The 27,859-nt window shown below is 40.6% G+C and overlaps 1 protein-coding gene across 4 annotated transcripts in view; it reads right to left on the reverse strand.

Annotated features, from left to right (window-relative positions):
• The window catches only part of gabbr2 (gamma-aminobutyric acid (GABA) B receptor, 2), a 217,689-nt gene that overhangs the window by 76,352 nt on the left and 113,478 nt on the right, over positions 1-27,859 (reverse strand). For all 4 annotated transcript variants that reach the window (XM_034705475.1, XM_034705477.1, XM_034705476.1 and 1 more), the window contains 5 exons: positions 19,872-19,973; positions 11,591-11,656; positions 9,755-9,943; positions 8,903-9,145; positions 4,067-4,127 (listed from right to left, as the gene is read on the reverse strand). In XM_034705475.1, coding sequence (XP_034561366.1) covers positions 4,067-4,127; positions 8,903-9,145; positions 9,755-9,943; positions 11,591-11,656; positions 19,872-19,973 — 661 coding nt within the window. The remainder of the gene's footprint in view (positions 1-4,066; positions 4,128-8,902; positions 9,146-9,754; positions 9,944-11,590; positions 11,657-19,871; positions 19,974-27,859) is intronic.

The raw sequence follows: 27,859 nt of genomic DNA on the forward strand, positions 1-27,859 counted from the left end.
CCAGGGAAATTACATAGAATTCAGCCAATTGACTCACGGCAGAACATTGTTTGCGTTTGCCGTCTAGGCTACGGATCTCATCACTCATCACAGATTAACTTTACATGCAGAAATTGAGGAGTGATGAGATAACATCTTAAACCCCATTAAATCAGAGCTTACAGGTGGATGCTAGGGAGGTGGTGGGGCTGAAAGTTTAAGTGCAGAGCAGCAGTGGCATTGGCATTGGCAAAGCAGAGGCAGAGACCGGAAATCTTGCAGCTTAAATCGTCCGCCCGTATGTGTCAGGTAATTGTGAGAATGATGCAAATGTGAAATTAGTGCAGTATGAGTTGTCTGCCTGGACTAGCTCATAGGGGGGCTCCATTCAGATAAAAATAAGCATGGGATAAAAATATGAGAAACTGTTTAATAATAACACAAAAGAAAATAGGTGTATAATTAAAGGAATGTTATTTTCTATCTGGAATCAGTGAAAGTAATTTGAAGATGATTAACTGCATGGCAATAGATTGCAATTGTTGCACTCATTGCAGGTTTTTAATATCTCATTATACGATGCAAACGCAAGCACTGGTGTATAAATAACTTTGAAATTTGGCAGTATACAGGAACATATATATACACTTTCGTATATATATATGTATGCGTATATATATATATATGATTGGTTAATATCCCATAGCAAGGGTGTTTTATTTCTAAACAGCAAAGTGTTGCCAGAGCCAGCCTGATTCTAGGCGTTAAATCAGTTCCATCCATTGAAGAAGTACAGTACACTTCACATCTGCCTATTGACACTGTGGCAAAAATGGCAGCTTCCGTCTTCTGGAGAGCATGAGCATTTGTTTTGTATAACTTCCCCATTAATAGAAATGATCTGTTTAATGTGATTTATAACACATAAGCAGGCCATGTTTTAACTTGATCCTGTATGCCATGGAAGCGCTGCCAACTGTGTAATCAGAGTGACTACTTTTATGAAACAATCTGCAAAACTAACCACTCACTTCATATTATCCCTTACTTGGTGTTCTCCACTGGTTGGTAATCTTTACCTATAATTAACTATAAAACCTGCTCTTTGCCATATGAACAGAAAATAAGAACATTCTCACTTTTTTCACTTATTCACCTGCAACTCAAGCACAGGTGACATGCAGTATATGATATGAGAGCAGAGACTGGTCTGAACTTTCAAAGTGGTGATTGTTTGACCTCAATTATATCATGCCTAATAGTAAGCGTCATTATTAACGCAATCGGATCCATCTCTTTAACAGTTCTAGTAAATGTTAAGTGTATCCAAAGTCCTTTGCCATGCCATTCACACAGGTCTTAAAGTTCATTTACAATTTGTCTCATGCCTGATCTATGGGAGCCTAGTATAAAAAAGTGTCTGCTTCATTTAAAACCACTGGAGGTACAGTTCAGTGATATTCTTTTGAGCTTCTTTAAGTTCAAAGGAGTGTAAGGCGACGACTTCCTGCAGCTTAACTGACAGCTGTGAGGCTTGTTCAAACATCCACAAAGGAAGATAGAATACCAAGAAATTAATTCTCACTTGAGGGGTGCTGTAGACAGCAATCCTAACATTCATATCCAAAGATCGGAAACATCTTAACCTTTTACCTACACACATAAAACCTCAGATTATGGATACATATATTATTCTTACATAGGGACAAAGGCCAGGTTTTCTTATCTTGCATGCCTGGAGGTGTGTTGATTTCAAATCTGTTCTCAGAGGGACAGACACCGTAATCGAGACCTCTGGTGTCGAGTTATCTCTTATCCTCGGGAGAGACAGTGGGAATAAGAGGCATTGAGGCCTCTGACTAAGAACGTCTGACAGGGTAAAAATGGAGGATCAGAGGCTGAGGACAGATGATAGGGTCGTGTTGAGGATCAGTGGCTTTTGAAATATTCAAGCTGGGGCTGTCCCTCCTCTCCTCTCCTCTCCATCCAGCTCAGGCTCTCGGTGTGTCAAAAGGGTGACAAATGCGCGATCCCTGACAAGTGAGGAGGAAGTGATAGAGTGAAGGTTAAGGAGGGATGGAGGCGATATGATGAAGCTGGAAGAGGATGGTGAGAGAGAGCTGTAATGTAAGGGAGGGATTTGGCAGCTGACCATGAGCTGATGGAAGGTAGAAAAAATTATGCAATGGAAAAGGGGATCCATGCTATGATTATAGATCATTATAAGGTGGATACAAACTGTGCACACACACAAAAACAAGAATTTTAACTCCTTTCCATGGATTAATTTGATATGACGTGTCTGATCAGGTTGTCCCTGGTGTCGCTTTTACCGTTAAGAATTATATGATGGGGGTTTGACCAATAAGAATCATGCATTTAAAACAGCTAGGTAATAATAACTCAACAATCCATGGCAGTGGTTTTCAAAGTGGGGGTCAGGGTCACAGGGGGGCACTGGGGAGGCTGCAGGAACTTGACGGAAATAGGAGGGGGGGCTTAGGCTAATGGTTAAGTTGCGCGCCCGTGTCCCGGGTTTGAATCTAGCCTGCAACCTCCTTCACTCATGTCATTCCCCCACTCTCCCCGGTTTCCTACGCTATCCACTGTCCTCTCCTCTATAAAAAAATAAAGATAGGGGGGGTGGAACCAAATTAAAATCTAGAGCAAGTAGTTCACTTTTAACTGTTACCATCTCTATTTACAGATTCTACATAAAAGTTAAGAATCAATACCCAGGGGTCTGGATTTTTAACATGGAAAGTGTGCTGGTTTTTGTATTCTGTTTGTAGTTCGAGCAGTGATGAGGTTTGGAGCAGGGTATGGTGTATGATGTTAAAACTGAAGAAGAAGATTAGTAAAATCAAATTAAAATGGAAACAAATATCTACAAGGGCAGATGGGAAAAAATGAAGGCAAAAAAAGCTTTAAAAAAAATCATTGCTCTCTGTTTCTTTATACTGATTTACTTTGATGATATAGTGTTACTTCAACATAAGATCAAATCTTTTTATCATGTATGGTTCAATTTTCTCTAAACCTGCTGAGCCTGGTCTGCAGCAGCATTAGCATACACAGAGGCTCACACAAACTGCTCTTGATCTCTCCCACACACACAGACGCATACACACACAGGGCATGTTGTAAGCAGCCAGAGGGACTGAGCTCCTCCGCTGCGAGGAAGATAAGATGTTTAGGCAGAGCAGACCGGACAGCACCTTGCAGTGTGCTGTATCCAGTAGGGGGAATCCCCTACATCAAGATTCCATCTCTGGGTGATTCTGACCCTCAGCATGTCTCGCAGGCTCAAAAGCAACTGCTGGATTATGCCGAGAGGACAGAGAACGCTGAGGCATTTTTCCGAGTGCAATCTTAGCTGCCCAGAAGCATCATCCAATAACAAGAGAGGAGATCCAGCACAGAAAGCAGAGTTTACGATTCTCCCAAACAGCACCCACACAAACAGAGAGTCTTGTGGGTACTTCCTTCACCAAGAAAATGATTAAATTTTTATGTTTTCTAACAAACAACTCTTGCAGCCATGCAAACTATAACAAGAAAGATTATTAAATCGATTAAATGTATGCACAAAGCTTCTGACTATAAAACTGTTGAACCCTTCATACTCTCTTTCCTGTTTACATAACTTTGGGTTTTTTTCATTCTGTCTTTTGGGTCAGCATCCATTATAGGTACCGGTATTCACTATAACAAACATGTACCATAACCATGGCAACCCAGTCTGACTGAAGAAAAGTTGAAGAAGCTTTTTGAAACTGAGGAAACCCAGGATGTTGTATATTATAAAATCTCCAGTTTTCATTGAGCACAGATGTGCAGCAGTTGCAATTCAACACACTACTGTTATGATTCTTTCTCGCCCTCAGAGAAGGTGTCAGGTCAAGAACAAGAGTGAATAGCTTGAGGTGGGTGTAACAGGATGCCTGAAGTAAGTACATGTGATAAATCAATGTTGATGCTTAAAAATTAGGTTTTTCATTAGAAAGAGACTGAGAAAAGTTTAAACCAAGGTAGAAATTGTTATTGCTTAATCTGAGGAGTGGAGAAGTATTAGTATCACACTTACCTTGAAATTGGTTGAATTTTATAGTGCCCATCCTCTCTCCGTTCCGAAACATGACTTGGCCCTGTAAAGAATAAAATGCATCTTTAATATAAAATAAAAGACTGGAAACACGTACTAAACATATTGTAATTCATTAAAAATACCCTTTTCTGCTGGATTGTATGCGGCATAAACAGTAGAAAAACAAATGGGTACAAATGAATGGGAGCTTAGTTCCATTAAATTTATGCATCGTGCTTCACTGACACTGGAGTGTTGGCAGGGAAAGGGCAGAGTCTCGGCTTCTGCACATACAGCATCTCATTTGATTAGAAGTGGCCAAAATTGATCTGTTTATGGAAGTAAACAAAATTATCTTTGAGCCAATTCATTTGCTAATATCTTTGGAACAACATCAGATCAGCAAGACTACCCATTATGAATGTGTTTGCTCACGTTATGCTGGCATAGATCTGGGCTCAGATGCACTTAGAAGCCAATTCTTTAGGTGGGTCTCGCATCGGGCCAAGGAGAGGAGTGTAGAAGTCATCGGATGTGCTTGAGATCTTATCGAATTGAAAGATATTTGTATCTTACCAAAGAAGAGTGTTTTCACATCAACAACTTACCCTTAATGAGACAAAACAAAGGGTAATTCACAGTCTTCTCACTCCGCAGGGTCAACATATGCAATTTGGCAAACGTACCCTGGGTAGACGAAAGCAATTCAACTCTATGGTGCTATCTGACCACGAATTTAAATCAATTTTGGCTCTTGTCGCTTCATCTCTCTCTCCTGTGTTCTCATTCTTATTACTCTTGTTCTATTTTTTCCTTTCCTCTGTCTCTTTATCACGCTCTCCCGTCTTCATCTACCAAGACCATTCAATTAATTCATCCTGCCATCTGCTTACACAGCTCCTTAATTACGCATTTAACTGGGTTTACATATTACAGGCTGGATAACAAAAGTGAGAGAGAAAGATAGACAGGACAGGTAGAAGACAGATAGACAGATAGACAGATAGACAGATAGACAGATAGATAGATAGATAGATAGATAGATAGATAGATAGATAGATAGAGATGATTTGCATTGGCTGATTAAACGACAGCTGAGGGGGAAATGTGGGGAAGGAAGCGGCAGAGCCAATTTTGCCTCAAAAAGATGGCAAGCTTTGAAGTAGCAGTGTAGGATCCCACCCCTCTGATTGAATCGCACTCTTTGTGTGGCATCTTTGATGTTTGTAAGAGTGTGCGCGTGGCAAGCATGTCTATGCGATTGCACTTAATATGTTTGTCACATTTTGCTAATGTAAATGCATGCATGTCCCAGGTGATTGCAGAGCTAACGACTCCTGAGCCTCGGAGTCTCCAATATTACCTTTACAACAGATCTTCTGCTCCCAATTTCACACCACAGTGTCAGTCTGACTTGTCAACACTAACAAGTTCCTGTCATCCCACTCTGCTCTTTCCTACAATATGCTATGTAATTATACCAGAAGTGAAAGTAGGACACAGGAGTACACCTCAGTTCAGCTTATTAGGTGTTGTTTTTACATGACTATGGAGTGCAAATAGGGTCAGACAATGTGGGTTGAAAAAACAGGGACTGTCTGTAATTGTATGTATCCAGGTTATTAGAGTAGCTACATTGCCACTATAATTACCCTTCACGTGAGTAAAAGTAGAGCTATCACACCTACCGAGTTGGCAAGAAGTTATTTTAACAGCCCTTAATTTGTTCTCCCAAATGTGTACACGTTTTGGAAAACATGCAAAGCATATCAAACATATGCAGAAGCAACAGCTCTGATATTATTAATTGGAAATTAAAGTCCATGCTGCAACAATTAAATTAACCTCCTTTGACCAAAAGTCAAAGAAGCCACTGTAGGAGTACTATGCTCCTCTGTAGCTGACGCAACCTCACTGGAGTACACTGACCCAGACAGGTGTGCCTTGTCTGGTATTCAAAGGACGCTCAGACCTGAGTCAAAATGGTGGCTGATGGAACAATTACTGAGACTCGGTTAGATTTGTGTGCGCCTTTCTGAGGTGAGACAGTGTAGGCGTCCTGGTATCACTTTGTCTGTGGCGGTGAGGATGCTGTTGGTGACAGAAGGGCTGGGGTTAAATGAGATTTCAGTGTGTGAGCTGCAGATGTGGCAGCCTGTGGGTTTCCAGGGTTTAAGGTTGGAACACATTTTTAGTGAATGAAAATGGAATACACGTTGTTACAAACAATAAAAAAGAAAAACATATGCACACATCACCCCCTACGCCATGTCCCAGCCCCTGTTTGACGTGATCGCTACTCACCATTACCGATCTATTACACAGATATAAACGCTAACCACAAACCACAGCTGAAAAAAACAGCAAATCAAACCCACACACCTGCCACCCTCACTCAAAAGCCGCTGTGTTTATTCCCCTGGTGGATTTCAGTCTACATCATTCTGTGGTTCAAGCAGCTATCTGCACTCTCCATGCCCCCAAAGTCGCTTCTAGCTAACGTCAGACTTCTTCTCTGTGGCCCTGGCAGCAACCAGATCAATACCGCGGAGCCCTCCATGATCACTCTCCCGCTGCCTCTGCTACAGATTCGGCAGCACGACTTAGATCAGAGCACAATGGTCACGGTTTGGTCCTCAGAGACGTGTGTGTGTGTGTGTGTGTGTGTGTGTGTGTGTGTGTGTGTGTGTGAGTGAGTGTATACACAGCAAACAATGCAGCAGTGTAAAATCGTGACATCAGGAAAGGCATGAGGCTCAAGTCAGGGTGTGATCCCTGCTTGCGCATGGAGTCATTTTATTGGAAATCGAGGAGAAGTTATGGCAATTTACAAGCAAACAGGGTTGTGTAATAGCTGTATCTGATATCTGCATTCAAAAATAGCATAAATGATGTATGCAGTGTGGAAGGGAAATTGCTTTTCTGTATTTGATCATGGTGTGTGGGTGGAAGTTTCTATGTGCTTAATGTGAGCTACATACAGGGAACATGTTTGATCTTATTTCATGTAATACCGTAAAAGAACAGATATGACAGTCGACAGATCTCCAAGCTTTTCTGAGGTGCAATCAATTATATCTGCAATGCTGTGGTCTTCAAAAGATGCAATTGCATGCAAAACATTCCTGCTTATATTAATGTTACTCTATTGATGATTCTAGTTGTCAAATAAATACATTTAAAAATAACTTAGTTGGTTAAATTATGAACCATCTATATGTACCTCAGTGCACAGAGAAAAAGAGCAGCTGCATTTATTGTGTTCATTCCTAAACATCAATGGTGATTCCCTAAAGGCCAAGAGTACCAAACTATGCGAATCTTCTGCTTCTGCTGATTTGTCTGCATTTTGGTACATCAATTTTTTTTTAAGTGTTAATACTTTCATCTACTTTAAGAGAAAACTCACTAGAGGGGACAGGGACAACTGACTGGGACTTTTGCTTGGAATGGAGTGAGTGGTATTGCAAAATTTACTCAAGTTAAACATGTGAGTAATTCCACTACATCATACTTTGGACTGAAAATGAACTGCTGCATGTCTATGCAGACAACCTAACAGGACTTTCTTTTTTTTTTGCATGTATTAAAAAATGCAACAAAAGTAGCATGGTTTTCAGTATATCTATGTTCCCCCGAGTCTCTAGGGAAAGGTTTAATGCCTACCTTCTGCTGATCAGCGACTCTAAGTGAGTTTGTGCTCAGAGAGGTGTAAGAGATATGGAATGACAGCCTGAAGGATTTAGTATTCAGATGTAACACAAACAAGATTGTGCATTAACACAGGTCAGTAATCTGTTCAATAGTAATTAACTACTTTTTTCTCTTTTGATCTGTTGCAGTAAAGTATAGACAGTAAAAGTAACTGGATGTCCTCCAAGTTGTCTTTTTACGTCTCTCCTTGGTCCACCTTAAATGTAGCATGTCTATTTTCACTATATTTTGCAGAAGATGCATATTGCAGCCCATTTATGTGTTGAACACTGTTCAAAATGTGATAAAATAAAGTGATGTTCTCGTGTAATCTAGGTCCATGCATGTCTACTGGCTGCCTCGTCTAGGAGCTGCAGTGTACGCTCTAATAATGGGGTGGCCTTTACATAGGGTCGGAGGTATCCTCTAACAGCTCAATAGGATGTGAGAGTTAGCACACACACACACACACACACACACACACACACACACACACACACATACACACACACACACACACACACACACACACACACACACACACACACACACACACACACACACACTTACAGCTGTGATCTAGCATAGCCACAAGGATCAATCCTGAAAGCATTGTAGTGAGTCGACCGCATCAAATGACATCACTTTAGGCTTCATATGGAGAGGATGGCTAAGTAACCTTCTCCGAAAACAAGCCTCAAGCCTTACAGAGTACTAATTAGGGCCAGTTTGTGTTCGTCTGACATTTGCTAAATACATAGTAAACAGTAATATGAACAATATTATGTAGTGTTGGTGTTTACTATATGGGCTGTGTATTAGAAAATGTAATAGGAATGGAATGGGCGCTTTGCTTCTCTTGCAAAGCGTTTTTCCACATGTGGGTCAGTTATGTCCAAACAGAGAGTGAAAGAGGCAAGTAAAGACAATACACACTGTCATACATGTACTGACTGTCAGATGATGTAAATGTTGAGCTCTTTGTGTGATTATGGGGCACTGGGAGAAGCAACGTGATAATATGTTTGCTTCCCAGTGTTTTTGGTTGGTGTGGCATTTTTTCATAACCTGCATAAGACTCATAAGTCCAATCAACTGCTTCAATGTGTCAGAAAAACATGACAAGTCATCAACAAAACTTACTGTAACACCAAAAAAGTTGGTCTCATTCATGACGTCCAGCACCATTTTGCCAACTTCGCGGTCATCCACAGTAAAGTTGTGGTAGGTGTTCTGCCGTTGTTTTACCCGAAGCAGTTCCATCACTCGAGTCAAAGTTTTGGCGATGACCCAGATCCCATCATAGGCGAAGCCATGAAACTTGCTGGACTCCACACCTTTCTGCTGAAGCTCTCGGCTGTACTCCCTCTCATACTCCTTCGGGGTCTAAACGAGAGAAAAAAAAGGTAGAAGAGATGAGATCAAGAAAATGACTTTTCTTGGAGAGGTGCACTAATGTTGGTTTATTTCAAATACACTTTTATCAGTGTAACTTTGTCCAAGGAGAAGGAATTACTTTCCACACTGCTGAGATAGAAAGTTAGTAGAAATGCTATTTTGGGACCAGTGCTCCTGTTCTGGGTAGGGCAGGGTGCAAAAAAGAAAGCCTGATTGATTTTGGTTGAGATCGCTGGTATAAAAACAAGCATCTAAGATTTCTTTTTTTGTGAAAGTTCTCTCATGTGTCCATAGATTATTTGTAGCAGGATGCTTTCATAAGATATACACAGCTACAGGGATGTTTAAATCGAAGAGAAGTACAAAACCTTTCAAGCTATGGTCTAAAATATGAAACTGAAATCCTCCCAAAACTTGAAAACATCTGGCAAACATCCAGTCTCTCTGATGTAAAATCAAAATCACAGTTCAATGTATCTGTGGTGGGTGATTCACTTCAATTGAAGTGTGCATCACTCTCCATTGTTTTATTAACACCTTGAATTACTTGATAACAGCATTAGAGCTTTCTCGAGTACAGCTGTAAGTGTCACTCACCCTGCCTGAGATGCCCTTGATCTGCCGAGCGCTGAGCGGTTCGAAATCCACGCTGATATATCCCTCCATGGCTGTGAGCAGCTTCCTGGTGGTGCAGTTGGTGCTGTTGGCCTGTTCCCACCAGTTGCCTTGGTACCAGCCGGGGATGATCCACTGGTATTTACTGCCATACATGTTCAGGTTATACGCCTGGGAGGCGGAGAAGAAAAGGAGGTATCAGTAATGTAACATAAGGGAGAAGGGGTTGCATGTATAACCTCTATTCCAAAAAAGTTGGGACGCTGTGTAAAATAGCGATAAAAACAGAATATGATGGTTTGCAAATCCTTTTCTGGAACTGGTTACAATTTTTCATATTGATTGTGAGCTGCTGTCTTTGCAAAACTATAGTTTGGCTTGGAGGTTTGGTTATTTTTCTTGCTGTGCTCAACAATATCAAAATTCTGAACTTAGAATTAAAAAGGGAAGAAAATGAGCCCAAACTTTCTGAATACTGAAGTACTTACAGGGTCCTAAATCTGAAACTATATTCCAAAATCAGTTTTGTGTGACTGTTAACTATTATTTGGAGTGGAGGTTGTAGGAAAAGTGTCAAATGTGCTAACAGTAAGTGTATTAGCTGGCACAACAAGAGAAAAGGGTTTGGCTACCTAAATAAGACTCACAATAATAGAAATCTGTATTTGTATCTATGGACTAAAAAAACGTGTTTGCGAAGGGCTGTATAATGACATGGTCAAGATGAAACTATTAGAAATATACCACATGATTGAAAGTGGCTATGATATCCACAAGGAAACATAGCGGTGGCCATGCAAACCCTGCAACAGATACTCCTACTGGTTTTACCTCAACTACACTTTAAAACACCCCGCCAAACTGTCCTGTAAAAAAATATTATGCATCATAAATTATTCAAGATTAAATCGGATAACGTCAAATCCAAATCAGCTTCTCTCTCTTTTTTCTTACAGATAACTTCCTAGGTATTTGCCTTCATTAATAGGACAGCCGAAGAGAGACAGTAAATATGGGGAAGAGAGAGCAGGGCTGACTTGCACCCAATAGTTAGAAGTTGGGAGTCAAATCAGTAACAAGTGCATTGACGACTTTGCAGTGCCTACTCCTCTGACTGAACAAAACAAGCACCCCTCAAATCATCTGTTCAAAAAAACACTTCACCATATTTGTACCAAACTTGACGTATCACTCATGCAGGATATATATTGGTTATCAGCCCAATTTAGGGAATAGTTTATTATTGTTAATATAATTTCCTCTGATAATAATTTTTTATCCAGTAAATGCATAAACAGGCCTACGAATTCCAATACAGTAGATGGCAGTATGGCCCTCATGAAGATAACGTCGGCTATTTTTAAGGACATTTTGACATGTAAGATAAAGACTTTCTAGTTGTACACAAATATTGAAATCTGCCTTGGAGTGTTTTTGAAGGACAGTTGAAGTTTTGAATCATTGACTGAGTTCACTTTTTAACCATGCAACCACTCCTTCTGAAGAGGAATGAAACATACATAATGTGAGCACAGGAGTATGTTTTTGTTTTTGTGAGTGTTATCAAGGGTGATTTCAGTTTGAGATGGTAAGTATAGCTTATCAATATATATGCATCTTAGCTCTCTAAATCATAGCCTCTCTTACCCTCAGGTGTGCCAAAAATACACATTCCAAATAAAAAAGTGTAAAACAAAACACCGGGATATGATTTGTATTGGCCTTCAGTAGTAGGTTGTTATCAGTTATCCGTATTTGCTCAAAAAATCCATACCATGCATTCTTCTTTGACCAAGTTTATGTAGACGTCATACTCACACAACAGAAGACTTTGGCAGCTAAGTTCTCATCAAACTGGCCGATGATAATTCTGACATCATTGTCCTGAAAGAGAGAGAAGAGTCACCACGATTAAGAGGGCAATTATATGCACTTGTTTAAACAGTATAATACAGAACATGTGTTGTTTGTGATGTACATCATATGGAATAACATTATTAACGTTAATTCATTGAACTGGTGGTACCATTCAGTACGGTTGTTAGTACCCTAAGTGTTGTCTTTTCATTGTGATTATTGCCCCTCCTTCCAGCAGCAAAATAATGTTGCAATGCATGCTGGACCTTTCTGCTGTTAACCTCAAACTGCATGTTTTTGATGCCTTTTCCTGTAATGCAGAACCATCACATTTGGAAATAGAATCAGCCATGATGCATTTTCTGTATTTTCATCACAATCTCTATCCAATCAGTACCTGCAAAGTATTGTATAAAGTAAAGTACTGTACACAGGACCAAAATGGTGAACCAGCAGCTGAGGGGCAATGGCAACATTAAGTCAGATAGTCTGGATCTATTACAACAGAGACATTAGTGTCAAAAGGGAGAATTCCTTTCTCTTCAAACCAGGCTGGAGTGCACAAATTTACATGGGGATTCAGAGCGCATTGCCTTGTGATTGACATGGTAAACAATTCAGATTGCCTGGGTGGGAGTGCAGCATGTTTCATGATGGGAAAAAATCCAGCTCTGGGGCCAACAGTCTGTCATTTGGTGCACAAAACAAGCAAAAGTAAAGTGTTACAAAAAACAGGCCTGCACACACACGCACACATACAATGTGCACGCAAGCAGATGTGTCAAAACACAAACGCACACATTATAGTACAAAATTGCCCCAAATCTAATCCAATAACACTGGCACAGTTTTGATTAATCTACATCTGGTCCACAGGGCTGGAGGTGATTTGTGAAACATGGAGAAATTTGTGTCATAAAGCTCTTTTTCAACCCTGACAGTCCACACAGAATCCAGGAGGTCACTTTTCAGGAAGCAATATGAAGGAAATCTACAGACAGACGGAGTTGATTACGTTATTGAACACTGGACTTATTATTTTGGGATTTATCACCAAAAGTCACCTTGAAATTGGATTTTCATTCTTTTGAAAAACAAACTTAATACTGGGTGTGTTTCTAAAGGAGTTCACATACTCAAAGAGCAAGTTATCCAGTGTTGAGTTCTGTCTCATTTTGATGAGGTAAAAAAAGTTATAAACTACCAAGAACCATATGCTACACCATTTTAATGGCATTGCTAACTTTAGGCTGAGACTTTTTTTTAGCTAGAATTTTAAAACAGAACGCTCTGAATACATGTTTTATAGCTGACGTGGGCTGAGCAGTGATGAAAAATTTAAACCAAGGCTGCTTTTAAAATAACAATAGAGTGACAAACACACCAGCTCTAATCCCAGAGAACCTATAGTGCCCTGCCTTTCCTCTGGATAATGAGAAAAGATTATGAATACAGTTCATGAAGTCATGTACCCTCAGGCAATCTCCACCATATGTCATGAATCCACAGATCAGAGAGGGCAACCAATCACTGTCATCTTAATTCCAATACCTTAGGCGGTTAGAGACACAGAACAGCAAAACGTTTTAGTTACTCATTTGAATTAATTAGATGTAGATTCATTACGTAGAATGTATAAATAGATCTACGTATATAACCAGACAGCTGAACAATTTTTGACAACTACCAACATTAGATCCTTTAAGGGGGGAATTACAGGCTGATAAGGATGTCAATGTAGCAGACTTTTTTGTATCAATACCAACATCGTAATTTAAAATCTGGATCTACTTTGCACAAGAACGGCTATGTTATGAAACTGAGGACACTGCTTTTCCAATACAAACAGTTGAAGATGAAATACAGAACTAACTGTTATTCGTCTTCTGTTAAGGAAAGAGATCCAAATCCAGGTCACAGGTTTCCTTGCTAATCATGAGCTCATGGGAGAACTTGTGAAGTCTCCCTCAGCTAATGGAAACCCGCCTTGATGGGCTAGCTGGGAGGCTATATTAGGAAGTTGAGGTTATCCTTTTCAGGTTCAACAGTGAGTCAACACCATCATTTGGTTTTCTGTGTTTTCTGTTGGATGAAAATCTGAATTTGAGTTTTTAATGTAAGAGGTTTTCTTGTTACCACCAGTTTCTGTTTGCAAACCATCTTATTTCCCCTTTGACTACTGACTGCCATTTCTCTTTCATTGTGGGTCCAATTATTTTGTTTGTCTATCATTTTTTGATGGAATCAATGGTTGGCTTTGGGGAGTTTTATTTCCACCGTCACCTTTTCAAAACCAAAGGGATCCATTTTGCCTTGGCCTTTCTGGAAAGTGGAGTGTTTTTGTTAGTTTCACAAACTGTGACCCCTGTCCTTTAGATTTTTTTTCTGGGGACACATAACACTTGACAATAAAACCATTTTCCATCTTCTTAGGTCCTTACGCTCAGGTTGTAAGTCATATAAACCTCGATAATCAGATCAATAGTGGTCGTTTCACAGCTCTCTGATTGACAAGCAGTCACAAAGATAATGGATCTCGGAAATCACATCAGCTAACATCAGAACACAATTAACGCTAGCATTTAGCTACTTCTAGTTAACAATTATGTTTGGAAACTATTGCAAAGGTGACTTCTTCAGTAGCTGTAATGTTTATGTTGCTGTCTATTTATACACCACATTAAGTAGCCAACAATATGACATACAAGCATTGTAAAGGTCTTACTTTTGACAATGGGCAATTTGTCTTGGTTGGCATAACAAGTCTCCCTGTTTAGCAGAAACTTTCAGTCGTAGGCTCAAGTGGTTGTCACAGTAATAGGCTGAAAGTTAACAAGGTAACTCATTAAACTGTCGCACCGATATCTGCCCGTGCACTTCTTCATCATCCAATTTTTTTGCTAGCTAGCATGAAGTTTAAACAAACAGCAATATAAACATTCACGATATACCCAAGAGGATTTAAGCTGCTAAAAAAATAGTGTGGTCCGATCATTTTGCTCAGAATTCTGATTGTTTTTAAATGATCTGTTTTTAACTTAAAATACTAGCCAATGTCTCTCACGATTTGCATGTCTCTTTCTCTCTTATTCTCCTCCATCCCTCTTTCCAACCCCAACTTGGTAGAGGTAGATGGCTGTCTAACATGAGTCTGGTTCCGCTCGAGGTTTCTACCTCTTAAAAGGATGTTTTTGCTTGCCGCTGTAACTAGCTAAATACTGTGAGGTTCAATGCTCATGGTGGATTAAGATGAGATAAGATCCAGTCCTGTCATTAAGACGGGACTGGATCTTATCCTGTCTTGATGTTGGGTCTTTGTTAATCATATAACATAGAGTATTGTCTAGACTTGCCATGTTTGTAAAAGTGTCTTGGGATAACGTTTTTTGTGATTTAGTGCTATACAAATAAAGATTGATTGATTGATTATCCATTGTCTTAGGTCAATATCAGCCTGTAATATAATATTATATTATAATATAATATAAGCAAACCAATAAATCAGTCAGATACTAAAATATTCTACTTTTCTTCACACTCTGTATATGCTTTATGATAAACTTTGTTGTTTTATAGCACTTATGACCAAAACTCAGACACTATTTATGGTGCTTTCTGCTATTAGAGAGCAGAGAAGCTACATTACAAAGCTTCTCTGGTGGTCACTCACCAGAGCCAGATAGCATGCTGGGACATTTAAGGGGTCTTGTGAATGAAGCCCTTGGTGTTGTTCAACTGCTCTCGCACATGCAGAGAAGTGTAAGAAGTGGAAGTAACAGCTGAACTTTTCAAGGGAGCATTCTTGCAGTATATTGTGTGCTTGTGTGTGTCTACTGTATGAGTATAGTGTGTCATGTGCCAGTGGTTACTCAGTAACACTTTCTTTACCTGGAGTAAAGGCACTTAACCACAAAGACTCCAGCTATGACAAAGGACCTGAGACTCAGAGTAAATTCTGTCCTGTATGGAAACAACATTAAAGCTCTGTGAAGTTGTGAGAAGGGCCGTGAATGAGAGCAGTGCATACGTCACAGATGGACAGGGGCACTACAGGGCCCAAAATTGCCCCTTCTGCTTTTATTTTACTCTACCCATAATTATTCTCAAAGAGGGTGAGGTGTTGGTGGGCAGCACAGACTGCTTTATTCATGACAGGGTTGTTTGTAATTTTATGATGGTGATTTATATGTTATAATGGTTTGAGTAATGTCATACCCCAAAAGCCCAATCAGGATCTGTTAAAGTTTATTAAGCGCACGCACGCACGCACGCACGCGCGCGCACGCGCACACACACACACACACACACACACACACACACACACACACACACACACACACACACACACACACACACACACACACACACACACACACACACACACACACACACACACACACACACACTTCTCTAATGACGGTCTTTTATGAGGTGGCAGGGGATATGATATGTAGACTGGGTGCAGTTGATTCAACCCGCTAAACCTCCCCCTGTCTGTCTGTTACCATTAGTGCAGTGAGTGTGCTGTGTGCACTTGACCAAGTGTACAGTGTATAGATCTTTGTATGCTTTGATCACTCATTGATCCATAGTGAGCAATAGCTGTTATGTTCTAAGCAAACATTTGACATCTGAGGGGGAATAATTGGGCTGCTGCCTTCAAAATAAAAGTCAGAATATTTCAGCACATCTGACTTGACTATAAAACTCCCATTTGTCGAGAAAAAAACTCAAATTAGTCTGAAAACCACTGGAGTCTAACACTAACACTAAAGTTTGGTTTGGACTGTTCTGTGTGTTTTCTGTTTGCACTGTGAAATTCGCTGGGACTTGTTGCTACTTGGGGACCAGCAGAAGTGCAGCAGCATTTATTGTGATGATATTATCAATAACAGACTGTGTGAAATAGACAAACTTATGAAGATAATATCAATGTAAACCATTTGTCTTGAGTGGGTCCTCTGTGTCCAGTGGTCTATAAGGTAGTGTAGCACACTTAATCACTGTGTATCTGAGGGAAATGTAAGAGATAAATACAGTAGAGCTGCAGTATAGCTGGTGCAGGTGTTTTGGATTTGGATGTAAGCAATGAACATGTTCAATGAAATAGTGAAGTGGGGCATTGATGTGTTATCATATTAAAAATCTGACACTTCACATCAAAGATCAGCTAGTGAATTAAATTGCTTCAATTCTTGTCATGTCAGATTTAAAAGATCACCACAAATATGTTCAGCATTAATTGGGACACTGAAATTCAAAATGAGATATGTCCCCTTTTCAAATGGGCTGCGGGAATTCCCAAGTTTGTTTGAACATCAACCATACTTGAAGATAAAGTTTCAGTCGAATGCGAACTGAAGAACCTTTGCATCTTTGTGTGACAAAAATGTTCAAGAAGAAACAGACCTCCCCCTCCTACGTCATATCTGAGGAGCAAGAGTTCTGAATGCATGATAAATAATTGAATTGTTATAAATAATAAAGTGTTTTGGACTTAATTTAGTTTCCAGGACATTTCTCATGTGGCCTTCTATTGAGTGCGATGTCCCTAAATCTTAGAGCCCTCTTCTATAAAATAGATGCTAGCATTGTTGTCTCATATTTGAACTGAAGATTAATTTGATAATTACTTAGATACGATGTTGTGTGTTTTTGTGGGAGGGTGTGTAAACCTGTTTATGCTGTCTCCCTGTCTACTGACATGAGACAAAGAGCAAGGGATAAAAGGGAAAAAACAGGAAGGGTTAGAGAAATAAAGAAGCTGCTTGAGTGGCTTGCAGCAGAGATTTCTGCCTTTTAAATATTCCAGCTGCATCACAGATGTGAGCGCGCTATTTGTGGATCCCACAGTGACGCCACGGCCCCCTTTATCCCCACACAGTATCGCACATAACACTGTAGAGGAAAAAAAGAGTTCATAATGAATTCCGTGTCTCCCTCTTTCCCCATCATTTTACAAAGCGGTGGAGGAGACGGATAACGACTGCTGCAGGATGAGCAGGAAACAGACCATTGTGGAGTGAGAGACCCCCAACACATTAACACACCATCCATATGTTCTGAAAAGCTTCCGAGGCGACGTTGTGATTTGCATATTTAGAGTTGATCAAGGAAGGATGGTGTCAGCTTACATTGTCAGAGCTACACATATATTTTAGGAACGACAGCTTATCTTTCAGCTTACTCTCAACCATTCTACCTTGTCGTCATTGCTCTGTTGTTTTAACCAGCTCCATCTTCATCAATCAATCAATCAATATTTATTTGTATAGCGCCAAATCACAACAAACGTTATCTCAAGACGCTTTTACAAACATAGGAGGTCTAGACCCCGCTATGTCAAATTATGAACAGAGACCCAACTTCAAGACAGGGTAAGACTCAGTCTGACCCCACCTTAATCCATCATGTGCATTGCACATTGCAGTATTTAGCTAGTTACAGTGGCGAGGAAAAACTTCCTTTTAACAGGCAGAAACCTCAGGCAGAACCAGACTCGTGTTAGACAGCCATCATGCCTCGACCGAGTTGGGTCTGGAAAGACAGATAGAGGGGAGTAAGAGAGAGAAGTGATAGTGATGAGACGAGTCGTAGAAGCTGTTGCCGCTGGAGTCCAGCACGTCTTACAAACCTCTCTCTCTCTCTCTCTCTCTCTCTCTCTCTCTCTCTCTCTCTCTCTCTCTCTCTCTCTCTCTCTCTCTCTCTCTCTCTCTCTCTCTCTCTCTCTCTCTCTCTCTCTCTCTCTCTCTCTCTCTCAAATTTGCTTTATTGGCATGAACAACGAGATATTATTGCCAAAGCACATAAATTCATACAATACATTATATATATTCACAACACACTACACTCACCATATATACATTAATCACACACCATATTCATTACATATTATATTCATCACATACATATCAACCATATATTACATATTTTATATGCATTAATGAACGATGGTGTCACCTATACAGCATATCTCAATGTCCTCACCCGATGCAGCGCGCTCACAAAACCTCCACCCAAAATCAAACACCATGGGATGGTGCGTCCCTCAGGCTGTGACAGGCAGACACATATTTAGCAGCCAGAGGAGATGCTGACCCTTCCCCCAGGAGAACTGACAGTTTCTCTTCTGGGGTTAATGTTGGGAAGTTTGGTACCATTTTAGTAATGTCCCTGTAGTGGGAATCTCTTAGAGAAGAGAACTTGCTGCAGTGGAGGAGGAAGTGCATCTCTGTCTCTATGTCCCCTGTAGAGCAGTGAGCACATAGACGCTCCTCTCTGGGCAGCCATGTCTGCCTGTGTCTCCCTGTCTCTATAGCCAGCTGGTGGTCACTCAGCCTGTATTTGGTCAGGATACATCTTTGTTTTGTATCTCTGACACTGTACAGATATTCAGATAATTTATAATCACGGTTTAGGGTCAAATAACAATTCATTCTACTTTGGGTCTTTGTTTGGTTTCTCCAGTGTTCTAAATACAGATCTTTGGAGTGCTTCATGATGAGTTTCATTTGGTTGTGTTTTGGATCAGTGCTGATTGGAGTCTGGCTGATTAGCTTCCTCACCAGCTGACTAAGGGGTAGCTCTTGGGTTTTTAGTGCTGTATATTGAAGTGAGTCTTTTGGGCTTACATTTAGATGGGTCCAAAATTTGGAGTTATTTGGAGCTTTTCTTTATACATTCTCTCTCTCTCTCTCTCTCTCTCTCTCTCTCTCTCTCTCTCTCTCTCTCTCTCTCTCTCTCTCTCTCTCTCTCTCTCTCTCTCTCTCTCTCTCTCACTCTCTCTCTCTCTCTCTCTCTCTCTCTCTCTCTCTCTCTCTCCTACTCAGCTGTGGTCCTTACCAAAATCTTCCCCTCACTTTACCATGTTGCGACTTCCTGTCCAAAAATATATATTATCCCTCCTTCACACTGGAACCTTGTATTACTTGTTAAGCTCACCATCTACCAGCTACTTGGTCACATGTTTGATTTACTGCCATTGACAATTTTTCTAGTGTAAACTGTAAGTGGCACTGACTCACAGTGCTCATACAGCTGGTTAATGAGGCAAAACACATCTGTGATTGCCTTAGGAGATAGTTTGGATGATTTAGCCATCACACTTGACTGCATTTACATCGGAGCTTCATGGTTTTTGTGCCTCAGCCAAGCAAAGTATTGGATTCCATTTAAACCACAATAAGCTCTAGAAAGATGTACATGTCTAGACTTATTTTGTGTATGCAAACATATCGCTTACCTTGAGTTTCTTGACGTTGACACAGGGATCATTGGAAAAACTTTCTGTATCTGCGATTTGTATATCTGCCTTCTCCAGCTCACTGGTCAAATCATTCCTCACCTGAAAGAGGGAAAGAGAGGAAGAAAAGCGACAGCTAATGAGCAAGAATAATAATTTACTACATGCAATACTCTTTTTATTCATCTTCCAAACCTTCCTTTACTTTGCAGAATTGTGCTTCTCTTTCATGCAGACAGAATAACTACTCCTGAAGACTTCTCCTCAGTCTTCTCCGTACCTGATTAAAGTCTTAGCTCAGAATGAAAGTCACAACAACAGGCAGCATACACAGGTGGGACACCATGTGAAATCATGTCCTGGCTGCTACAATGAGATTTCCTCGTTCTTGGCTCAAAATAACCAGCTTGATTCTCTATGTGTATCAGAGTTGACATATGGCCTTCAACATGCCAACAGCAGGAGTGGCAAGGACTGTAGTGCCTGAGGAATCAGCCAGAGTGGATTTCGAGGGAACAAGAGGCAAATGCAGAAAAGTCGTTCATGAAAATCAAACAAAAACTGTGTGTGGAACTTAAATTGACATGAAATCTCTCATGTCTAAAACTAAAGAGAATCTGACCAGCTGGTAGTAAAGATACAACGAGTGGTTACATGTAGGTGTATATTTCTACTGGCTATTTAAACATTTGAAATACTTTAAAATTTTAAAAGGTCTCATTTCTTTACATTAAAAAGTCCTGATATTCAAAAAAGGTGCCAGGCATACTTAAAAGTCACACATCTTGCTTTCAGTTTCAATTAACATTTTGCTGTTTGCTTTTCACAAAAGTTTTTCACAGCCAATTTATATTCTTCCACTTTTTGCAGATATTTTTGTATACAATGAACGTACAGCCTATAAAGCAACAAAGATAAATGGCTACAGCTTGTTCTGAACTAGTGTCTTCTTGTTCTGCTTCAAACTGTGATTAGATATACAGAAAATAACGTCTTGACATTTTCAGCATGACAGACACGTCTTTATGAAACCAAACCTTCATTGTTTTGATTGAACACACTCTGTTCAATGCAGACATTTACAATATTCAGTGTGCATTTGTCAGACAGAGAGACTATTCTTTCCTTGAAATGACAAGAAATCACTGGAAAACTGTAATGTGTCAATTTATTTCAACTGGTGAACCAAGGCTTGACAGGGAGAAAACATATATGTCATACTGTAAATATTTCCCCAGCAGCTGTACGTCTGGTTTGATGTATTGATTCAGAGGGGTGGCGGGTAATGGGATTAGAGAGGGAGAAGAATGGAGAAGGTATCCTGCCGTGATAGTGAGCTTGAGGTGTTTTATCATATAGCTTCTTACTCCCTCTCACCCCTAATAAACACACAAACAATGATCCATCGGTCTGACTTCCCTCCTACAGCAACAATTTCAGAAAGAGCTTTTTTTCCTCAGCAGGCAATTTGACTTGTCATACCAGGAGAAGCATAGGTGTAACTAATACCCACCATAATGGCCCTGTTCCATTGGTAGACCAGGACGGAGCACATTATTTATGTTACACCTGTGTTTAACAAATCAAAACGCCTCTGGGATAAAGATTTACAGCTCATATTTGCGAGATTCATTGTTGATATCTTGTCCTCAATATTTCGCTGGATAATCCAAATATCCGCAGGCTGTGCCCTGCAGCCCTCCGCCCTGCAGCCATCCGCCCCTCTGCCCCCACCCGAGAGCTTGGCATTAGGGCCCTTGTTCAGACATCAGAGAGGGTGTGTGCTCAGATGGGCATCCCAGTCTCAGTTGGCAAAGACAACACATAACAGCCAACAGATTAAGGCCCTGTTTGTTTGCCCTATATTTGTCTGTAAACGTGCATGTGTGCCAAAGTTTCTATCCATATGTATGAGCCCTATATCACTTGAAATACACATAGATAGGTAACTTGCTTGGAAATCAATGGAATGTATCTATCTAAATATGTTACAGCCTCAAAGAACTAGAAGGAACTCAACATTTTTCTGGAGTTTGTTGATGAAAGAGAATGAAGGGTTGTGGCAGCTTGAAGCCGTAATATTGACTGTCATGAGAAAAGGCATCAAAACATCCAAACTAACTGTTCAGACCACTCCTGCAGCATATCCTTCCAGTAGAGTTTCAAAGTCTGGCAGGCAATAACTAAAATCAAGTCATGTTTCAACAAAATTTGAACATGGAAAGCATCAAAAAATAGACAGCAGATAACTGGACAATGCTGAAGAAGGGGTGAGTCGACATTTATTTACTTTAAATATTTATTTGAATCAACTGGAATTCCAAGCTGTCCTGTTACATATTTATAGTCTGAAGGGCTGGAAGGAGAAAAATGTGGCCAGGCTCCAGCGTAAGGTATTACTTGGAATGTAAAATACCACAGGATGGATATCCTACAAGACACTCAATTATGCTTTCTCCTCTAGAAGAACATCCTACAGAACACTTAATTATGTTTTCTCCAATACAAAGGCATCCTGAAGGGCATGTTTTAATGTTTTACTTATAGGTAGGGCCTCTGTACAGGACACTTTACCATATTTTCTCCACTAGAATGGAATCTTGTTAGGCACTTTATCATGTTTTTTCCACTAGAAGGACCTAATATAGGACAACTTTTTGTGTATCAATCTGCCTGCACTGAAATGAGACCCAAATGCATACTTTACAATGTTTTCTCCACTAGAAGGGCATAACCCAAATATGACCTAATGGTGTTTTCTCCAAATGAAGGGCAATGTGGGCAGTTTATTAGAATTTGTCCCTCAGAAGGGTTCCCTTAATGGCATTATATTGTGTTCATTAATGGATGACATTGTAGAGGGCAATTTATCATGCTTCTTTTTTAATTGGGCCACCCTCAAGGTCCCTTTATTTTGTTTTTTTCCATTGTAAGGGTGTCCTGGGGGGAAATACATCAGGTTTTCTCCACTAGAAGCCCTCCCTTGAAATGTACAGGGCCTTTTCAGTTTTCTTTAAATCCATAAATCAAACAGTTAAGCTGACTATTGTATAAGTCTACTGGGTATAGGTGTTCCTGTGATACTTGAGATTGAAACTAAGGCATTGTATCACTTTGTGAATAGGTACAGGACATCACAGTGCTGGAAGTATATGCAGCAGTTAGTATCCCAAAGGATATAAAAACCATGACTGCCACTAATACCAGAGTAACACTATTACAGCTGCTAGTGCTGTTAGATTTAGTCATTACAAGTTTTTAATGTAATCAAATGGAAGACTGCTCCCTCTAAAAATCAATGACTCTGAACAAGCTCAACTTTATTTCCCTTATGTCTCTAAATGTCTGCTGTCATAATCGCCTCCTCCCCTGGTACCCCAGAGGGAACTCCAAATCATTCTGAACATCACTCAGTCCTGTACAAACATTCCCTCCAATGTACTGCTCGCTGAGCTGAAACAACAGGGAGGCGGGACTGGATCAATACAACCACGTTTTACTCTTGAGGAACAATTGGCGTGGTGGTCTGGACAAGGTAGAATGTCCTGTTGTTTTTTGGTGTTGATCTAAAGGGCCTGGCTGCTGCAATGCAAAAAGAAAAGTGGCTAACAGCATGGCTTGGTGTTTGAAGAGGTGTGTTGGAGCCAGCACACAGGTTACAAATGCAATGGAGACAACCTAAATATACACAAACAAGCACAAACAAGCACAAAGATGTACAACATAAAGGCTGACCCACAAAGCTATTTGGGTCTAAATTAAAAAGCCCTCGTCACAAGGGGATTTTAGATGGTTTTATTTGTTGTTCCCTCAAATGAGATGGAAAATAACAAATCCATCGGTGTTTTGTCGGATTGAATGTGTCAGAACAGGGTAGGTGGCAGGGAAGGGGACAGATGGATGGAGAGAATGTAGGAGTGTGTGAGCAGCTTTCCTGTATAACAAAACATCCTGTATTGTCCTGGGCAGCCTGGGAATCCCCGGCAGTGAAAAAGGAGCAAAATAATCCATCTGCACTTTTGGACATGCATACACACAAAACAAGTCAACACACCCCTACCCATCATGAACAAAATATCAGATGCACTCAGTTAAATTTGAAAAATGCATCACTTTTTATATTGGAGATGAATACAAGCATTCTAATGCATTTGCACAATTAAGTGTCTATCTGCAAACACAACCCAAGCTATGCAGACCCTGAACAACCACTATTATTAAAGTGAAATCAAAGGTCATATTTTTAGTGCCATAACTAACACCTATTCTGGCCAACTAATCACATATTCTAATTATTATTAGTGGTAGCATTGTAGCTGTAAGTCCGTATAACTATTTATGTTGTTGTTGTTGTTCCGCTGTTCTGTTTCTCACCACTGATTTGTTCGGTTGAGGCAGATGGCTGTCTAACATGAGTCTGGTTCTGCTCGAGGTTTCTGCCTGTTAAAAAGATGTTTTTTCTTGCTGCTGTAACTTGCTAAATGCTGCAAAGTGCTCTGCTAATGGAGGATTAAGAGGAGATCAGGCTGACACGAGACTTCCACCAGATCCGTGTCCAATCCGTCTCCGATCCGCTGCGGTCTGGCTCCATGCTCTCTCATCCGTCAACACCCACCGGTTGCGTTTTAGAAATGCAGCACGGATCGCCGGACAGCTGGAGTCATGTGACCGAGGTTTTCCCGCGGTAATTACTGAATCAAGGATTCTCCTCCTCCTCTCTTCATCAATATTGTCTTTATTGGCCATTTTCTGTCAGAGTTAGGTTAAAAACGATCTAACGATATCACAGAGTGTTTTATTCTGAAATTTAAAAGGATGTTTAATTTTGTTTTGGTGCCGCACTTCCTGTCCCGCTCCATCTGCTCTGTGCTTATTGATGCGTCGTGCTCCGGCATCCGGCAAAAATAGAAGTCTTGCGTATCTGATCCATTGCGTTCCGACCTGCCGGATCAGAGACGCAGCCAGACCGCAACGGAGCTGATCCAGTGGGAGTTCACAGATTGACTAGAATAGAAACCTATCAGATCCGGTGCCGTGACGGATCAGAGACGGACTGGACACGGATCTGTTGGAATTTGGCCGCGAGTTATCAACTAATCAACAAAAAGGAAACACGGAAGAATCTGAAAAAGACGCTTTTTTTTGTTTCGCTAAATATGTAATCAAAACTATTCATTACTGATCAAAATAGTTGTTAATTTTATATTTTTGCAGAATTTAAAGCTCAGAAATCACAACTTTAAAGCGTGATCTATAAATAAAGTTAGTGCACCGACAATGAATCAGAGTCAATTTGTGGACCAAATGCATCCAAAAATGACCAGGGTTAATCTTTCCACTTGGACAAAAGAAAAACAAAACTCACACCCTTCAGGCAGTAGGGAGATAACTGGAGTGAGTTCCCTCATGCAGTGTAAGTGAGAAGCGTTTGATGATTCACATAGTACCAGTACAATGCTGGGAGACAAACACACTGCAGTTGTCCATCATCAAATCATTAACGCATCATTTTCTAGGCAAATCCACCCTCTGCAGGTGTGACTGCTGCATTCATGTGTTTATTTGTATCTGAGTGTTAGCAGGTGCTTTTTTTTTATCAGTTATCACCGCTTTAGCTTTTCCACACTTTTATAATACATTTTTGTGTCAATCAGTGGATTCAGGTTCAGGTTTTACAAAAAGTAAAATGTGATGAATTCATCCATACATCTGTCTCTAAAACTCTATGCATCATCACAGCACAAATCATTATGTAGAGTTCAGACTATAATGCCAGTCATGTGCTTACAAAAACTAGCGTGACAAATGATGGCTCCACAGCCTCATGACAAGCTCTGGAACGGCTCCTCTCATGGCCTAACATGCCCTTTACGAAGGCATGAATGACAGAGTGCACTTCATACAGCATCACATGGCTGTTTTTTAATGAGAAGCAGCTGATGACTGAAGAGAAATAGGCATTAATGAAGACAATAACCAAGTAAAATTTTAGATCAAAAAACAGATTTCTGTGAAAGGGAGAGAAAGGTAAAGGTAACTTCTGCTAATATAACAGTGGTGGTACTATAATTAAACACTGTAGCTCAGAGGGTTACAGCCGAGGACAGAGTCCTAATCCTGCTCTCTGTCTGTCACCTGACTGTCTAATGATAGGTGCTCTGTTCCTGGGTGAGCCCTGTTTGTCTGGCAATTTTAATAATGTTGATTGCATTGGGTGTAATTGTGTGTGTGTGTGTGTGTGTGTGTGTGTGTGTGTGTGTGTGTGTGTGTGTGTGTGTGTGTGTGTGTGTGTGTGTGTGTGTGTGTGTGTGTGTGTACATTTCAATAGTGCCTAAAAATAGAAGTGACGTGCTGGCTTTAGTTTACAGGTTACAAGCCCAGGGGACACTGAGCTGTACGTATGTGGTGTGCATTCCACTGACTGAATCCTTAACAAGCGTTACATAACATTAACCTTGTGAGCAGTCTCTCTGGGAAACAGCACTGCTGATTCCTCAGAGGGGGAGGGCGGGTGACATGGAGTGGGAGATATGTAGGGGGGATCGAGATAAAACTGTCAATAGTATCCTCATTATACAGACATCGGCATGTATGCGGGCCACACATGCACCGTGTTTTTACTGAGTCTTAAATTCAAATCAAATACTTGACAAGGCCCACTAGGTCATGTTTTTTCAAGCCCTTGTGGAAAACCTATTGATAATCCACTGAAAATTACTCAATGCTTTTTTTCCAATTACCCAAATCATACAATTTGGGAATCAACTTATAGAAACATGAGCAATCTTCTGAGTCATTTTGTGCTGAAGTCTAAAGGCTGATTTATACTTCTGCGTTGTCTATACGCAGCAGAGGCTGACGCGGACATGAGCCCCACATACTTGTGCGTCGATGTGTCCGTGTCACGCAGCAACAGTGTGGTCTCTCTGATAGCCGGTTGCCTGCTTCCGGCCCAGCTACGATCTATGTTTATTTTTTCCACAGAGATTCAGAGCGTGTTATGATAATCTACAGCTGATACATGTTGCTGTTTATCATACAGACATGATTACATGAAGAATAGAGAGGAGGAGATGAAATACACGGCCCATGTGCGGCCGATGTCCGGGATCTGGTCCGCGACGATTCGACGCGTACTTACATTTTGGAGGAGGTGCACGTCAGCTACATGCGTAGGCCTCTGCGTAGGTACAGGAGCTACGCGGACCCATGGCGTACGCTACGCCGTCGATTCGATGCAAAAGTATAAATCAGCCTTAAGTGCACAGATGTTTTTTGTTTGTTTTTTAAGGGTAAAATTTTGTGTGAAAATAACAAGTAAAACTTCACAAGATGGAGCACTGGTGGCCTAGCTGTCTAAGCACTCCATGTACAGAGGCTACAGTCCTTGTTGCAGAGGTCGCTGGTTCAAATCTGGGCCTCGATCATTTGCTGCATGTCTTCCCCCACTCTCTACTCCCTACATTTCCTGTCTCTCTTCAGCTGTCCTATCAATAAAGGCGAAAAGTTTTCAAAGTGCTCCACCCATTGACTCTTTAAGGAAATGGATGACACCACCTCTACCCGAAAATAGAGCCAAAACAGCTGTCTTGGTGACTGGCAGCAGAATGGATCTTAAAGCCTGCCTCCTCCATTATGACAGATGGGTCTTGGGTCAGACTTTAAATTCTCGACTTGAGTTGTTTTTCTTGCTTATTTTTCTGCAACAGAGAAAGAAAACATAACACAAACTTGAACACTAGTGTCATAGAACTTTGCATTGGACTGGATTTTAGAGCCCTGAGTGACATTTATTGTTAATTGTAAGTTAAATGTGTGTTTACTTTAGCAGAATGGGTGGGACCATCCTGTGACTCCATGAGCCAATTTGCTTCTGCACGTGTCTTGGCACCAAAATCCATCACCAGCAAAATATGTCATAGGTCGGTGTAAGTGGGTATTAAGGCAGACCGCCAGGATCAGCCTGCAGGTAGCCCTGCAAATAGATC

Source organism: Notolabrus celidotus, chromosome 16 (genome assembly GCF_009762535.1).
Source record: "Notolabrus celidotus isolate fNotCel1 chromosome 16, fNotCel1.pri, whole genome shotgun sequence".
NCBI classification, from domain to species: Eukaryota; Metazoa; Chordata; class Actinopteri; order Labriformes; family Labridae; genus Notolabrus; species Notolabrus celidotus.